The sequence below is a fragment of the Dufourea novaeangliae genome, unplaced genomic scaffold (assembly GCF_001272555.1).
Source record: "Dufourea novaeangliae isolate 0120121106 unplaced genomic scaffold, ASM127255v1 scaffold228, whole genome shotgun sequence".
Taxonomy (NCBI): domain Eukaryota; kingdom Metazoa; phylum Arthropoda; class Insecta; order Hymenoptera; family Halictidae; genus Dufourea; species Dufourea novaeangliae.
The window spans coordinates 4,322,827-4,340,402 of NW_015374150.1; the positions used below are offsets into that span (position 1 = coordinate 4,322,827).

A 17,576-nucleotide genomic window follows, 5' to 3' on the forward strand; every position below is an offset into this window, starting at 1 on the left:
AAGATAGGAAATTTAAAGAACTTTACATTCTATTTTTCTATGTAGGGTAATAATTACTACGCCAATGATAAAGCAAAACATTAACGACGTTATAGAGCAAGAAACAGTGTCCATAAATAGTTTCAATTTTACAAAATTACACAGTCCTTGATTATTTTTAACAACTTTGTAGATCTCAAAAAGTTCATAACTGTATAAGAGGAATTCTTTTAAAATCGAAATATTCTGAGATTATATTATATATTCTGTTACTGTAACACATGTAACAGTTCTGTCAGTAGCCTGAAAGTAAGCCCGTATAACTTACTTTTATCTTGTACAAATAAATAACCAAATTAAAATTGTACATTTTTCTGTTTATTATGCGTTACATATTCTATTCGTATTAACAGTAATTCAAATTGCTGAAACGCATCGAATACGTTATTCATAATTTCAGTAAAGAATTTCACTGAAATGTTGTTCATATTTGCTAAATGCAAAACATTATTAGAAATCCTTAAAAATGGTAATTTCTCGACTGTAACGTGTGGATGAAACCTATTTACAATATGATAGTTAAATAGATTTGTGTTATTTTGAATAGAAATAAATTCTTCCATGCCAGTGGCAGGAAGACCATAATATAATCTATAAGGTACCCTCTTGGTAACATATTTCTGTTCACATTCACGAAGTTTTAATGCAATAGTCTTACACACATCACGTATGGGTCTAGACCCCTGTTCATACAGATGAAAATCTTGAACTAATTTATATTTGTGGTTTCCACTACTCACATACGTTCTTTTAGTGTTTCTTAAATGTAAGACTGCAGTTGGTAAAGAATAAGTATGCGATGTAAATAGATGTATATGAGTTAATTCTGGTTTTGCTTTTAATTCAGTAGCCACATGAGATGTCAAAGGTAGAACTCCACCTTGATGGACAAAACCATAAAAGAATGCCAATGCAATATTGCATACGAACCACAACACTTGTAATTTAGTGAGTTTCTTTTTTCTTTTTAAATTACCAGTGTGTACATTGTTCTCAGCGATTCGTGCAATAGTATCGGTACCTGATATTTGACTCATATTCGGTGCATACAAAAAAACCAAAGGCAGCACTATTGGTATTATAAATCGAGGCTCTTGATGTGGAAAAATTGATAACATCAAGATAGGTATAATAAAAGATGCAGTCATCAGACCGACGACACTTTGTATACGTGGTAACTCCAACCAACGAGCTTTCAAGCCACTGCAAGCAATTATTTCTCGTTAAAAATTGTATTCTTTTAACATAACGTAAAAGAACATTAATAAATTAATCACCTGCGTAACATTTTCCCAAACGTAAGAAGACCAATAACCCCAAGAACATTGAATAGAAGCGGTACATTTACTATGAAATGTAAATAATGAGGATGCAATCCATGATTCTGTAGGTTCTTTTTGTTCATGTTGTACTTGAGGAAATTTAACGGTGTCACCACAAAATTATTAATGCTAATATCAAGACTACCTATCTCTGCCATTGTTAAATAGCCGAAATAAAAGCTGTCGACTAAAATAAAAAAGATAGCCGTAGGTACTCCGCATGCCACAAAAGTGAATATTCGTACGTGAAAATCTACGAAACCTACGCTACGCGAGCCTAGACCTCTTTGCAACCAAAAGAAGATGGGGGCAAAGGCAAACGCAATGAACGTTGGCCTATTAAATATACCGATTACAGTAATTGTTGCAATTTTAAAACAGTGATTCAAAGAATGCGGGGGTAGCGATGCTTTCAGCTTATAATATTTCACTCTCTCTACTCCAGTTTGAGCTTTGTTATATTTGTCTGAAAGATAATCGCTTTGAACGACTACCTGAAACGAGAAATGTCCTTCGCATTATTTCTTTTTACCATGCCCGTGTAACAGACGTGTGTCTGCACTTTCACTCCTAATTGATAGAATGGTACAATTTAATACATTCTTCCAATTAGAAATGTAACAATGCCTAACGTCTTCCCTACATCTCTCTATTTAAAATAACATATTTGTACCTTTTCCGAATATGCCATACAGTATGATGCATAGTACAATAATAGTGCTGTTAATACTAATTCAACAGCATTTGATAATGTGTGAGTTGCATAAACAAGCATGACATAGGAACTGGCATAAGCGATCAGTCTTATTTTGTAATTTTGTCCGTACATGTAGCATATTTTGTATAGGCAATAGTCCGATATGAAGGACAATCCACACATCAATAAACGTGGGAACAATACAAGAAAGTATGGTGTTTTTAACGGCATGCCAAAGTAGAAGAGTGTATACTGTGAAACTCTTGTCAAGATCGAGTACGGTATACCAACGGTAATTTGCGGTATTAAAACGGTTCTCAAGGGAAATGTAGAATTAAATTCCCATGGTTTGTGAACATCAATATCAAAATAATCCCCTGTAAGATTAAAATATTTCTATGTATCTTATAACTGCTTTGGTGTGATCACTATGACAATGGCAGTTAACACTTCGCGGACGATGAACCTATACGCGCTTTCATTTAACGTAAACGGTCGGCATTGCCGATGATTTCTATCGCTACCACAGTAGCATATTGGGCATAGCTTTAAGGTGCACTGTCCGCAAAGGGTTAATTATGAAATTTAAGTAAAATAATGGAGTAACTATAATTATTGTTTAGAGAATATATTTCAAAATATATTATAAGCGATAAATAGTTCCTATTAATGACTAATGTCAACTCACCAGAAATAACTTCGATGGACTGAAAATACTCGTCAGGATGAATATATCCTGTCTGTGGGATTAACGTTAGAATGATTCTCAAAGCAGCCAGAAACCAATACGGGCCAATCTTCCTACTTATTGGAATAGCAGGCTTGTATTCGTCTATTGACCTTCGATATTCAGTTTTCGAGCTCATTTTCACGTGCGAGTAATTTGAATAACAGAAAAATAGGACCGGTCTTCTGTCAAATCTGTCAAGTGAGGTTATGGAAACCGTTAGAGGTGTGTTTGTCCACTAAATTGATCATTTCTCCGGATTCTTGCAAGCTGATGCGACTCGAGGTTGAATCAAACGATTTTTTCGGTCATGATGCACGTGTCTTGTCACAATATTTAACTTGAAACAAAATATTACGCGGATAAAAAGTAAATAATGTGACACTACGTTGAACGCGAGAAACACTCAATTTTAACAGCTGATACCACAGACGAGAATTACGAGAAATTCATTGAAACCATTTTGTAACAAATGAGGTATTATGGACATGTGTGTTAACTTCTTTACCAACAACCATCAATCGATATTTTAATACGAACGAGGCATAAGAATAGACTTACCATCTTATGGGACTTGGTGTCCAAGGAATCTGGAGTACCAGCACTTTGAAAAGCCTGTGCTTATAACGGCCTCTACGTTATAAGAACGGTTAATTCGGGAATTATATTCGACCCAACTCTAGCTTAGCTAACCAAACTTCTACAATATCGCCACGTCTGAGTTTTCTTTATTTCCTCAATGAAGAAAAGCTTGTACATATATATTATTTGATTGCTAATATCTGTCAGATATTTTATAAGTATTCCACCTTTGTCAAATTGGCGGGAAACATTTACTACTAACAACAGAAGATCAATGATATATGAGTATGTATCCTGAAATCGAATTTCATAACACTGTGTATCTCGCGTGAAGCGTCACTTAGAGGGATTAGAAGACGAAAGGAAAGAGTTTGCGTTAATTAAATCGACACGAACTGATAACGATAGAAAATATAATCGTACGCGTCTATGAGATTAATTCGCGTATAGTTTACTGATTTAGCTTATTCTATACGCGTATGAAGCATGTATTAGATCGACGATGATAGAAAATCCCTCTAAGGAATGTTTTCAATTAATGTTTTCGTCCACTGTGACTTTTATTGTTCTCATTTAGCGATCGTTAAAAAAATCTTAATCGATGGATTTGTTTGCGTTTCTTACACCGCAGGAGGAGAGTCAAAACGGAACTAGAAAGACAATAAAATGATACGTAGAATTTCGGAGACGTGTGTACTAGCACGCGTTTGCGGATTTTGTAAGATATAGTGCTGAATGTTTATTACAAATGACATAAGAGAGCAAAAGCGGGCGAGAGGGCGGTTTTTTTTCATTTTACGCGTAAATGTGAGTACGCGCATGCCCGATATCGATTGCTAATCACTATGGTTACGCCTCGGTATAGGAGGCACGACGGCGACAACGACGGACGGTGACAGCGATCACCCTCGTATTCGTTTCACGGTGAGTCTCGAACGAAAGACTGAATGGCGGAATACGGTGTGCGGTAAAGAAGCAAGGATGGATGACGGTACACAGTGATATGGAAGTGGACTAACGTTCGAAATGACAAGTGGAGGAGACAACGGAACCAAGCAAGAAACGTTATGGTGTAGACTGTAAAAACTCAACATTTAAGAAACAATTCCGGGGTTTTTCGTGTGCCATACCTGTTCTCGCTCGCTGAAAGGGTTGAGCCTAGAAGAAGCACCACCGAACAAAAACAGATCGAGAGAGAGAGTGGAAAGGAGAGATCAAGTAAGGTGTAGATATTAAGGGAGTGTGTGTGTGTGTGTGTGTGTGTGTGAGAGAGAGAGATAGAGGATGAGAAATCGGGGGGGGGGTCGAAAAGGATAGAAATAGATAGAAAACGGTAGGGGGATGAAGTGAAAAAAGGAGAGCGATAGTAAGAATGAGATCGAGGGACCGAGAGATACAAGGGATTAAGAAATGATAAATTAGAGGGGAAAAAATGGCGTAAGAACGACAAAAAAATAAAAGAATTCGTAAGAGTGGCAGATATGAAGCGAGTGAAAGAGGGCCACGGAGAGGGAGGGAGGAATAGAAAACGCATAGAGGGCTGTTCAGAGTAACATGGAGCGCATCGCGGGCGCAGCAAGAGAGAGGATATTGACATTTTCGGTCGAGGGGCGCGCATTCGTAGAAGAAGGGGCGGGGGGTGGGTAACGGGGCAGTTGCCTCTTTTGCTCGATCCTGCAGTATCCATGGCTACGTCGTCCGCGAGGATTTCGCGCGAAATACCGGAAATTTTGGGCACATAATATCTGTCAGAATCGAGGATACTATGGGGTTGTGTGCGCGCGCGCGCGTGTGTATGTGTGCGTGTGTGTGAAAGTGGTTTGGATATTTCGTTAATTCTCGAACGATAAAGGAGAGAATCGCGCTCGGGAATTATTTACTTTCGGACGAAGGGTGGATACCATGATCCCACCCCTCTACTACTACGAGCACAGTTGCCCATCCCTTCTTCGGCTACCTCGCTAACCCCTTCTCCGCATCCACGATTATCTTGCTCTCCTCTTACCTCCTCGTCTCCGCTTTTTTTCCCTCCATCTCTCTCCCCTCTACTCTGTATTTTTTTCCCATCGTGTTCCTCTGTGTGTGTGTGTGTGTGTGTTGATCTTTGATTCTGTACCCACCCTACCTTTTATCGTGTTATCGCGCGCACGACACCTCACGAAAACGAAAACTGTCGTCACGACCTCGAAAAGTAGGTACTCTCGGGAGGAGACGTTCTTTTGCCGTGATTCGAGACATCGTCACCCTTCTGATTTAGGGTGAGTTTTTAATCTTGTAACCGAGGCGGTTAAACGTGTGTGAAACGTGTGCAAGCGAGTGGAAAAGAAGTAAGGATGAGAGGAGCGATGGGTTGTGTGCACGTACACGATGTATGCTTGTGCTTGTGTGTGTGTGTGTGTGTATAAGAGAGAATGGTGGGGGTAGATGGAGGGAGAGAAAGTGGAAGGGAAACAGAAGAAAAGTATGCGAAGGTGTTCGTCGTCGAAGGGCAAAGAATCAAACATTGAACGCGTAAGGAAAGTGGCCGAGCAGGCATAAGGGAGGGTGTGAAGAATCAACGAAAGAATTTCAATAAAGGAGGGGTGTTTGTCGAGTTTCTTCGGTTAAAAGGTGGGCAGAACGGGCTAGGGGCGTTGATTGAGCGGTGGATAGGCGGGTGGTGCATCCTGCCTGGCGCAGTGTTTACTCGAACGCCAGGGTGAGGTACCTCTGCCTAGGCGGAGCCGGGTTTTTTTCGTTTTTACGAGACAGATTGTCGTTAGAATAATATCGTTTCATTATTTGTCGATCATGGAACGATGCGTCGGATTACATAAAAGGGGTCAGAGGTTTTGGAAGTTGTTCCAAATCTCGTTACCAGTGACCAAAATGTAAAATATGGTTCCATTATTCAGGAGAGGGAACGTCCCAGTTTTTATTGTTATTTTTCTTGTGACGTGCCAATTTCATGTAGCGAAAAAGCCAATGGAAGTCGAGTGTTGTGGATACGTGTTAATAATCGTCATTTTGTCAGTAATTTGTCATTTGGAAGGGTAGTGGGAACTTCAGGGTGCGAAGAAGATCGAGTTTACAGAACTGGCTTATTTGGTGATTTTATCGTTACTTTCGACATTAGCGTATACGATATAATTATTTAGGGATGAATACTTGATACCTCGAAACCAAGGAAATTACGATCGTTGCCGAAGAGTCGTCACAGACCGGTTCAGTAACCGTTCCGCGGCGCCACCCCTATTATTATCCGTGACACATCCACGCAATGCCCTGTTCCGCTTCATTGACCTCACTAATGTCTCTGATATCGTGTCACGCTGGAATTACTTTTCTTTTCTGATACTGGAATCATATCCGTGTCTGATTGACAGATTTCGAGATCTTATGCAATGTTCGCAAATAAGTACGCAACCGTTTAGATCAATGTTTTTACTGGTTAGTTATCGTACACTTTGATTCTTTAAACCGTTCTATATTCATATAAAAAATCTGAAATCTTCTTGAAAGAACGAAAATTTTCAATCCCTTTTTACAGTCGAATTCACATAATGGAATGAAAATTATATCCACGAATAATGTTGTTCAGATGAATGAATGGACGTAATAAACAGTAATGAATGAATAAAAATGATAAATTATATTCGAGCTTGCAATGCGAAGAACAAGTTCTCGCGACCGTAGCGTCAGTGTCGGCGTATACGTTCAGCTCTACTACTAGTAGACGTGGAAGAATCGAGTTTCAGACCTCTTATGCTGTGTCAGTTTAGGTCACGACAATTTCTACTTCTGTTCTGGATGAGAGAGAATCGGAAAACATGCGTGAACAACGAATTGTAAATTAATATAATGAAATTGTTGTATTTTCAGCGATCATGCCAGGGACAAGCTGATGACTTTTCGAATATCTGCAATGATGTGACAATAAAGATATCTCCTCCTGTATCTTCTTCGAATCACGGGAGATTCTCCCTGCAAACATATACAGAAAATACACAGTGCTTCCCGTAACAAAACTATAAAACAAGGCGAGGTTAACAAACCAAAAAAAAAAAAAAGACAAAGTGATTCTATCCACCGATAGAATCGGTGCTTAATGAAAACGGTGCCAAAAGTCGATAGACAAGCCAATTAAAGTGAATTTTCACGTAGCCATCACACCACATTTCCGACGAATATCGGTAACGACTGAGTAATGAAAAAAAGCGATTGAAAAAAGGAAGAAAGAAAGATCGGTCGGAGGCATACAACACCGCACCATTTCGATTTTGAATTGAAACATACATAAAAAAAAGGGAAAAGGGAAACAGCAGCAGTAGGCCTGACAAAAACACAAGAAGACTGAGTGCTTATTAAAGTAAAGTATTATAAATGCAAACTGTTTGGTGAGAGCACGGATTTAAAGGGGAGAGAAGTGTGTTGGTCACAGGTGGGGCGAAGAAGTAAAAAAAAGAATAGAATGGGCAATAAGCTGTCTTGTAGTTGCGCTCCCCTGATCAGAAAGGCGTACCGTTACGAAGACTCCCCATGGCAGACAGCAGCTAGGGGCGGAATGGGCGGCGGCGTAGGTCGCAGGGGTGACACTGGCCACTTGCTCAGGTGCGGAAGCTTAAGAGAAAGGAAGAGGTGCGCATACCATACCATTCAACCACTCCATTCGACTACATAATTATCAGTTTCTATTTTTGAGAAAAAACCTCACTTCTCTTCTCGTCTTTCTCTCTCTATCTCTATTTTTCGCTCTATCTATCTGTCGTATACACTTATATTGAATGCATTGTAATATTTTCCTCAGGTAAAGCATAAATCATTTGTAATTTTCTTTTATTTTAGTATCCTCTTTCGTAACGATCGATCACAGTCGACTCTTTAAATGTCCATTACTCTTTCGTCTTTGTTGCCCAGGAATTTAGATTACTCATACGTAATAGTATGATATGCATACATTCTTTTAAAAAATACGTAGAAATATAACCTACATATCCACATACATATATAATTCATAGGTACATATGTTCGTAAATTCCTTTTCATGCTCAAGTGAAAGTAATAAAATCAGTATGCGTACATACGAATGGAAAAGTCATTTGTGCAATGTACTGCTACATTAGACGATTAGTCGAAGATATCGATTGTTCTTCTTTTTGAACACGATACACCACGTCTATTGTATATGTTACATAATAGAATAATCAGACAAACAACTGAAGTATTGTAGTATGATAACGTGTTTGTCATTAGTTTCGAAGGCACCATGGAGTTCTTCTTGTCTCTTTTTTCTTAACTCTTATTTCTCTTTCTATTTGTTTGTTTGATTGTTTTTTACTTTGTGATTTTTCTGCGGCTCGAGCATTTGAACCCTCTGACCTCACCTGCAATACACACATACACAAACTCACACCACACTATACGCATACAGAGAACAACCTTGTATTTACATTCATCTACGAGTTTGGTCAAGTCACTTTCTCTTCCTTTCTCTCTCTTCCTTTCTTTCTTTCTCTTTTTTCTGTGTCTCTTTCTATTCTGACTTTATTTTCTAACGTAGTGTTATCCTGTTTTATCAATTTCTGGTCTTTCTATGTTCATTTATCGTTTTTATAGTCGTTTAAGCTAACATTTCATGTAGTCCATCGAAAACGTTATGAACAGACGATAGGTGTAGATTTCTGAATGAACACTCGATGCTTGTATGGAGATTCGATATGGCGTTCTTCTTAGGCGTTTTGGTACCAGGAGCAGTTGTTTCGTCCTTTACGAACTTGAACTAAAATTTATGTATTCAGAAAGTAATTCGAGTTTATACTGATTTCGGGACTATCGCTGTTTTATACTGCACAAACATCATTTAACGTTACAAAGCTGCAATACTGTTCACTTTGATTTTTTACGCTTCCGCCCTAGAAATTGCGTTTGACTTATGCATGGTTCCGTAATTTCTTTGCTGTATACTAGTCAAACCAGTGTAAGAACTATGGAACAGATGCATGCTTCCATGTACAAAATCCTGTGAGAAACATCAGTCAACTTGGTCGAAGGGAAATAAATGTTTGTGTTCTATTTCCGCACAGTATACAGTAATGGGATACATTTAGAATATTTTAGAGCATAGAATGGCTCGCTGTAAATTAATATGAAAATACGATTGTATTTTATGATAAGATAACTACTGTATGTTGTGCACCAACAAAGGAACAACGAGGACAGAAGGAAAAAAGAGAACCAGCACCATGGATTGTTGATTATCTTGACGAGAAACAACATTCGAACATTTCCTCTCTTACTCGTGCTACATTTTAATAACCTTTTCCTGCTAGTTTTCTCTTCGATTATTAATCTATTCGGATATGTGAATACTCGAAACTCTAGTCTCTCTAGCCACCAACGATTCAGCAATGAGATTTTTGTAGGTTGTGGGCCGAAGTGTTCCACGTAAGCGCCAGCGGGGCAGGAACTGTAAAATGGCAGCAGGTCTCGGAAGATTTAGTTCCTGTAAATATTACTTGCATTCAAGATTCGCCGGAATGCGTCTTCCATATCACCGCGTACAATAGTCAAGTCGACAAAATATTAGACGTGCGACTGGTTCAACCAGGTAAGAGTGCGACTCTCTCGTCTAGAACGAATAAAACAATGAAGAAATGAGACACGTTTGCTCATGATTGCATATTATTCACGTTGTCGTTGTTTCGTTCTGTTTAAGGGACACGAATCGGACAGGCGTCAGAATGCTTCGTTTACTGGAAGGACACGATGACTAACGATACATGGGGATTGAATTTTACCTCCCCTATAGATGCTAAACAATTCAGAGAATGTTGCGTAAGTTTACAGCACACAAACCATTTCGTATCAGATTCATTGGAAAGCTTGGTCGTTCTCTTTCTGTATTGCTCTTGTAACGCTACGATGGTAGAAAAGACGTGAATACGGTAAAGGTGCGTCCCCATTGCAGTGGCTGGCATTTTCAGTAGAGATATCAGTAGTAGTAGCTTCAGATTATACATATAGTCTTGCCAAATACAGTGACTCACACATACTTCCGAAATAACAATTAAGTGTTGAAACTTTTATGCAATTTCTGTTTATACAATTCTTCTTCTTATTACTTTTATCATCCTTTTGTAATAAATTATTATCAATTTTGGGATAAAATACGCATTTTGGTAAATAATTTGGTCAAATAGAAGTGACTGGTTTTCGTGAAGAAACTTCTGAGTCACTGTAAATTGGGAGGCTTGTGTACGTTTTCTGTATTATGTTTATGCAATTCTGCATACAACAAGGATAATATTATTTATATTGCACTTGTGAAAGGAGAACGACAGAACTTTTCCAATCGTTCATGCTCAAAGTATCTTTCTGACGGACCGGTTCGCAAAGGGGCCAGGATGGTTCTGATTTGAAACGATCGAGAGCGCCCGTAATGGGCTACCACACGAGTATGGGGATCGCGAAAATCGATTCAGTAGGACTCGAATCATTCACCGTCATTAGTTAATTTTTCATACAGTCACCGTCGTTCAAGATTTCAAGGAAAGAGTCCTCTTCTTACTCATTGAAGCTCGAACCACCGAACAAGCAGAAGATCAAACCGCGAAGAAAGCCTCTGTCGACGCCTGGCTCGCCAAGCAGATCCAGAGAGCCGCAATGCACTTGCATGACCCCGGAACAATTCGCCAGACTACGAAATCAAGAAGCCAGATATCGGAGTTTCTGCGGTACGATATCAATACTCGTTGTCACGTGCCCCTTGTTACGTAATTTCACGTAGCCGTTAATCGGACAGGAATCGTACATATAGAACATTTTCTTTCCACTCGAAAGATTTCAACCCCACGTTGTCAATAAATGCGTGTATCACGAGACACGATTATGTTGTATGCAGGCTGGTTTCGAAAGTTATATATAAGCGAGCATGAGGCGACACTTTGACTGCCATGTCACCCAAATACGGGTGACACGTACGTTGCAAAGAGCCGTGAATTATTTAAATACCGTTACAAATATTTTGCGTGGAATTAATATTGCAATATAATTGAAAACAAGACCAATAGCCACTGTTAACTAAACGCAAATATTTTCGACGATTTATGACTTAAAAAAAAACAAAATAAACGTATGTCTGACTGTGTGGGTCCTTTTTCACTGCGACAATTACGCGCTAATCTGAAAGGCGTGTATTCGTCGTGGTAGGTACTATGTAGAAAGGGAATGCAATGAACAGACATGCTAACCAAATCCCACTCAATTGCACGCGTATCCAGCAGATTTTCAATTTTGATTTTCTCGAAAATGAAGACTGAAATGAACAAATTTTATTCTATATTTTTTATTCTTGTATTCTTCCGAAAAATCACTTCATGCTCGTTTGTACATAACTTCCGGAGGCACTCTGTATAATACAGACTGTGCTTTAAATATGTCGTGTAACAATTTAATTAAAATTCTTTTGGTATTCGTGTGGTTCGCGTGCAGATACTTCTACTCTTCCACGTACCATGGCACGATCCACGGAAATGGAAATGACACCGGGTCGGGAGAAGATCACAGCAGCAACGTCTAGCGCGTCCCTATACGATAACGTTAACAACACGAGCGCAACACCGGGGAAAACATCGAAAGTGAGCGGTGACTCGACGAAACAGAAGGAGAAACAGAACGAAACGTGTCAGACGACACCGAAGACGGCAAACGTTGGAATCGAAACGGTCACGGTTGGGTCACAGGCAAGTTTCGAAACTGTTCGATCAATCTATGAATGCACAGAAACTATATTGTCAGTTCCACGATGTCATGGGACTGGCTGACAGTAGGCAGGTCTTAGTTTTACTCTTGCCGATTGCGCGTGAAAGAGAGATTAGCTGGGAATACGTATACATATAATGTTAACACATTCGTAACCGGCAACATAATCCAACGTCATTTTAAAATCTTTTGCTGAGTACCGGTAACGTAGTTCTACGTAATCTCAAAATCTTAAATTTTTGTTAGGTTAGACATTCTCTATATAATGTGTTAAATTACAAATGGTATGTCCCAGTAGAGACTAGACGGATAAATCAGCCATCGATGTAGGAACTCGCTGAAATGTATAAACGATCCTGTTAAATCGATGCTCTTGCAATTACAGCGACTCACAAATTTGTTCACGAAAGGTTGTCATATTTATTTGACTAAAACAGGTAGGCAAACTGCGAATTTTATTTCAAAATTAAGAAATATACATCACAAAAGGACAATAAAAGTAAAAGTAACGAGGATATATAAAAAAGGAATTACATCAAGATCTTAATTATTATTTCTAAACTGTGTGAACGAATGTGAGTCACTGTATTTCACTGTTGATCCCACTAATTACGTGTAATTGATGTAATTGCATTCGATTGCAGATCGACAGCCCGGAGGAGAAAGGTACCATGGCCTCGCCGAAGAAATCACAGAAACAAAATCAAGACACATCTACTGAACAGAATGGCACCGAGATGCTAAAGTCGGAAGGCACTCAGGCGGGCGGTACATTGCAAAACAGATCGTCACGAAAGGAACAATTGCATCATACGAAATCGGCCGACTACACGGATCTCGAGATACAGAATGGTAATATCTTCAATACAGTGAATAACAATCACGGTGGAAAGAAACCGAAAAGCAAGAGCACCGACGACATGAGAATCGAGAATGCGCAAAACGGTGGGATCAGTTTGGATTCGAACACGTTGAAGAGAATGCTGAAACCGATCTCGAGTATCGATAGTCCCGTCACGTCGCCGGAGATGACCAGAAAACGGCACAGCCACCACAGTTACCATTATCATCCGAGCAATAACAACCAGAAGTACGTTATGCAAGAGACTGAGAACGAAAATTACGCGCATCCGTATCGTGCCCCGTACAGTAACAAATTCCAGGCTTCCAGAAGTGTCCACGACATGGGACGTCAGTATACTGGTATATACGACAAATTCTTATACAAGCTAAGATGTACGATATATTCATATTATATAATACACATTCCATACACGATTCGATTTCTTTAAAAAATTGCTTGCAACACTTCGATTTTCGTTCGACGATTTACCGAAAGTACAGGAGTCCTGGATAAGTGTTCGAAGGCCCTTCGACACTGAATATTCATTCCTTGTCAGTGCCGAGGATGCTTCGAACACTCATCGATGATTTCCTGTACTTTCAAAATGACATAATCACTCGATATCTAAATCAGCACTTGGGTCGTTTAATGTCGCTATAGATTTGAAAATAATACCTCGGGCGAGCGTGTGTAATGTTATAACGTGTCCGTAGCGTATATAAAGGGAAAGGTGTACAGGTGCTTTATAAATAAATAAGGGGGTGCATAGATCGGTTAGCAGAGGGGTGCATGGCGCATGCCAACAACACATCGGTGTACACCGACACTCGTACGGAAAAGTGTGTAACGGACTAGTTTCAGTCCGACAACCTGAACACGTTCGTCGCACTCGTACAAGTTTCCCGATTCCTCTGCATGAGAGCACCTGTGTGTTTTTTGTTGTTGTCGTATAGCCGACCGAGGCAGGACGTACTTGGACGCGGAGCGTAATCGTTGCACAGGTGACATGTCACCGCCGTCGGACAATGTGATCTTCGATAATCAGTGCTACGCTACTACGCCGAGCTCGTCGAACGGTAACTCGGACATGGAACAGCCGACCCATTGTAATTCGCGACATTGCAACCGGAGTCAGACATATCAACAGCAGCAAAACATGCAATCCGTTTCGACGCCCGGCAGTCCGACCAGCAGACTGCTGCTCGAGTACGAGATGCACTTGAGGAACACGTTGGAGAAGGGGATGGACGCGGAGAGTTATAGCCTGCGTACGTTCGAGGCGCTCCTCACCCAAAGTATGGAAAATTTAGGTGAGTCCCACCTTGGTTTACCATCCACGAGACCGCGATAGATTTCATTCCCAAATTGTTTAAAAATCACACAAAGAAATATTTTGTTGTATTTTTCCTGTATACTACATTACATATAAATGATTCAAAAGATCATTTTAATATTTGGAAACCATCTAATGCCATTCTTCGTTCGTACCTATTTGACAAGATTTTTACTTTAATAATTCTCATTTATAAGTATAGAAATATTCTCATTTATAATAATTCTGATTTATAAAGCCTCGTGAAATATACTTGAAAGAAATTCGAGTTTTGTAAGTTTCCGTTGTATTTGTAACAATGCTTTCAACATTTCAATTCTATCGCATGAAAGAGACAAAGGACTAATAATGTCTTATTTTACTGATAAGATTTCACGTGCACATTTACATTTTCTAATACGTAATTTAGAATACGTAGCCATATGGCAACAGTAGGAATGAAAGGGTTAACGAAATTGACAGTTTTCCAATTTGACTCGATTTCAACCGGTTCTCCCGAATCCCTAGCGAATAACGGATAAGTACCGATACGATACCGATTTTAATGTTACAGAATTTGCGGAGAATATACCACTGAATGTACAGCGCACACCTCACGTTTCACGAAGACGTAAGTTTAAACTTTTGATCGAACCACGATTTGTTTTGTACGCGTCAGTTTCACACACGCCTACGATACTATTCCAGGTCCCGGTGCCAACAACAAATCGTCGACCTTGCCGCTGTCGTATCGTTATTGCACCGAGAGACAGAACAGCAAAGATAGGGACGGTTACTATAGCGATCGCAATGAAATGATACGAGAGAAGAGAGAAAGGGATGCTGATCGAGATCGTGGATACCTTAGCGATTACAATTCTAGGTAATTCGACTTGTAACGCTGTTGAACCTCAAGTATTATTGAAATTGAACTGAATACGATATGTACGGTCGAATGAATGAAAATTCTACGATACCGATAATGTTAACACGTTGACTGCTACAGTGAAAAAAACCGTACATAGCCAGACGCACTTCATTTTTTTTTTTTGAAGTCATGAATCGTCGAAAATATATGCGTTTAGTTAATAGAGGCTATTGGCCTTGCTCTAAATTATACTGCGATTATTAATTATCGCAATGTACGTATCACCTATATTTGGGTGACGTAGCAGTTACAGTGTTAACAAATGTTTTCCATTTCGATAAAAGTTCTGCACGCGCATACTGTAGTATTTCTAGCGAGACAGCACACAGATAGATATGGATTCGATGCAATTTTAAGATGTGCCAGCTGCATCGGCGAATCAGCTCGCGCTCAGTGGTTTCGGCATATTCGATAAATCCAAGTTATCCTGGCCACAAACGAGAATCCCCGTGGGACTCGCTTCCATCCTTGAGACACGAGGGCAGCCTAAACGACAGCGGATACAAATCTAATCGAACCGATTCTCTTGAGCACAGGTGAGAAAAAATGTCTAATCACCGTGAAAACTTACTTGAAAACCTACCTTACCTGTTTACCTTTTACCTTTTACCTTTTTTTACCCTTTTTATCCTTTGAAAAAGTTGCAAAATTAATGTATCGTACATACATGCGAGCAGAAAAATTTGTAACGGTCATACTTAGTGTTCTAAAAAGAAAACGTGATCCAAGCTTTCGTGATATTCTAACGATGCACTTGTCATGTATTATACGTATGTATGTGGAAACTATAGTCGTGGGTGTTTTTCGTATTTTTCAGAGGCACTTTCGACAGGCAGGACAGCGTGAGATCGGACTACATGTCCGACAGGGACGGTAGATACGGAATCGTTCAGCAAGCTTCATTGGAGAGCACAGACTCGAGACTTTGTTATTTAACGTCCTCGGAGGTAAGTCGTTCGAATAGAGTGGTTGACTATAGTGTAATGCGACGTATATCGGGATGCTTACTTGTTTTCAAACGGTTCGTTGCTTCGACTAGCCCGAATTTCGTTAAGTGAAACCAAAAATTCTCAAATTCTCTATCCTACGAGAACATGTTCGCGTTCGCGTATACACGCATGCTCTCATACACACACCTACGAGACATACGATAATAACGATGATAACCAAAGAATTTACAAAGAAAGATTTTTTATTCTCGAAATATTTCATTGGGCATTTATTATTTAAGGGACTTATTTGAAGTAGGTATGTCAATTCTATTGAAACTTGAACGTAGTCTGAGACTCTTCTGAAAATAGATACCAACGTCTGTCGGTGATTCTACCCATATTTAGAGAAAATAAATGGATATTGATGAGAATCTCCATTTACAGTAAATAGATGAATACTGAAATTTTTACTTCTGTTCTTTTAATTGCATTATTCGTACGCGTGCGCGAAAACGTGTAATCTAGACAGGCGCAAGCGCGTGAATATAGGATTTTATTGCTCTCCATACGAATGTGTGTGCGTGCGTGTACATGCACGAACGTGTACATGCAATAGTTTTCATTGATGTTGCAAGTAAAAGTACACGTCTATTTGCTGAACGTCGATAACCTACTAACCCTTTCAACGTACTGCCGGTATACGGGATATTTTTCAATTTTTTGTAGAACGCATACTTTCCTCGTGTAGTTTCGCTTTTCTCTGTACAGACGGAAAATTGAAAAATGTACAGTCAAGTATCGAAATTTTATAAATTGATAGAAACAAAAAAAATAAAAATTGCACTTCCCGCGTGAAATTGAATGACAAGACAGAAAGAAAAAGAAATATGCGCGTCTGTATAAGTGGTGTAGTAAACGGGAAATCGAAGATAGATTTTCCTTGCCAACAGGTGCATGCGCAAACGTATACCTCGAGCCGCCAAGATTATGCCCCGTGTACCGTTTGTACTTTCTTTTCTTGTTGCGATTGTAACGATACATGGTACGTACAAGACTGTTGCCGATCTATGCCCGCGATGGATAATTATCTGTTCCTCTAGTCCTGCATCAAATCGAACATTAATGGTATACACGTATAACACACGACAAATTGTACAACTCGAGACATCGAGATATGTTTCAAACTCGATGGCCCGCCCACAGGATTAAAGAATTGGAACGATCAAGAATAATAAAAACAAGAAACTTCAAAGTAGCGATCCTGCGACTTTTTCCATTTTCTTTCACGAGCCCAGAAATATAAAATTATTATTTACACTTGGATCCACACAATTGAAACAATGACGATGACGACACGCGTTTTGAAGAAATAACGATGCGTCGTAAAGCTGCGTCTACACTATATGGCATAACACGTTATAAAACTTGTTAGAAAAAGAGAAAGAAAGTGTTAT

The 17,576-nt window shown here is 39.4% G+C and overlaps 2 protein-coding genes across 2 annotated transcripts; one reads left to right on the forward strand and one right to left on the reverse strand.

Annotated features, from left to right (window-relative positions):
• Window positions 1-463: 463 nt before the first annotated feature.
• Window positions 464-2,924, reverse strand: LOC107191565 (GPI mannosyltransferase 4). Its single transcript, XM_015580627.1, has 7 exons — window positions 2,747-2,924; window positions 2,035-2,435; window positions 1,711-1,855; window positions 1,317-1,548; window positions 780-1,242; window positions 549-722; window positions 464-472 (listed from the first exon to the last, which is right to left on the reverse strand). Exons 1-7 carry the CDS (start codon window positions 2,922-2,924, stop codon window positions 464-466), a joined length of 1,602 nt encoding a protein of 533 aa, XP_015436113.1.
• Window positions 2,925-5,953: 3,029 nt separating this feature from the next.
• LOC107191566 lies at window positions 5,954-16,433 on the forward strand. Its single transcript, XM_015580628.1, has 12 exons — window positions 5,954-5,977; window positions 7,229-7,984; window positions 9,769-9,953; window positions 10,062-10,180; window positions 10,872-11,079; window positions 11,837-12,087; window positions 12,751-13,309; window positions 13,904-14,260; window positions 14,837-14,893; window positions 14,971-15,145; window positions 16,008-16,137; window positions 16,422-16,433. The coding sequence occupies exons 2-12, from the start codon at window positions 7,818-7,820 to the stop codon at window positions 16,431-16,433; spliced, it is 2,220 nt and encodes a 739-aa protein (XP_015436114.1). The 5' UTR covers window positions 5,954-5,977; window positions 7,229-7,817.
• The last annotated feature ends 1,143 nt before the right edge of the window (window positions 16,434-17,576 follow it).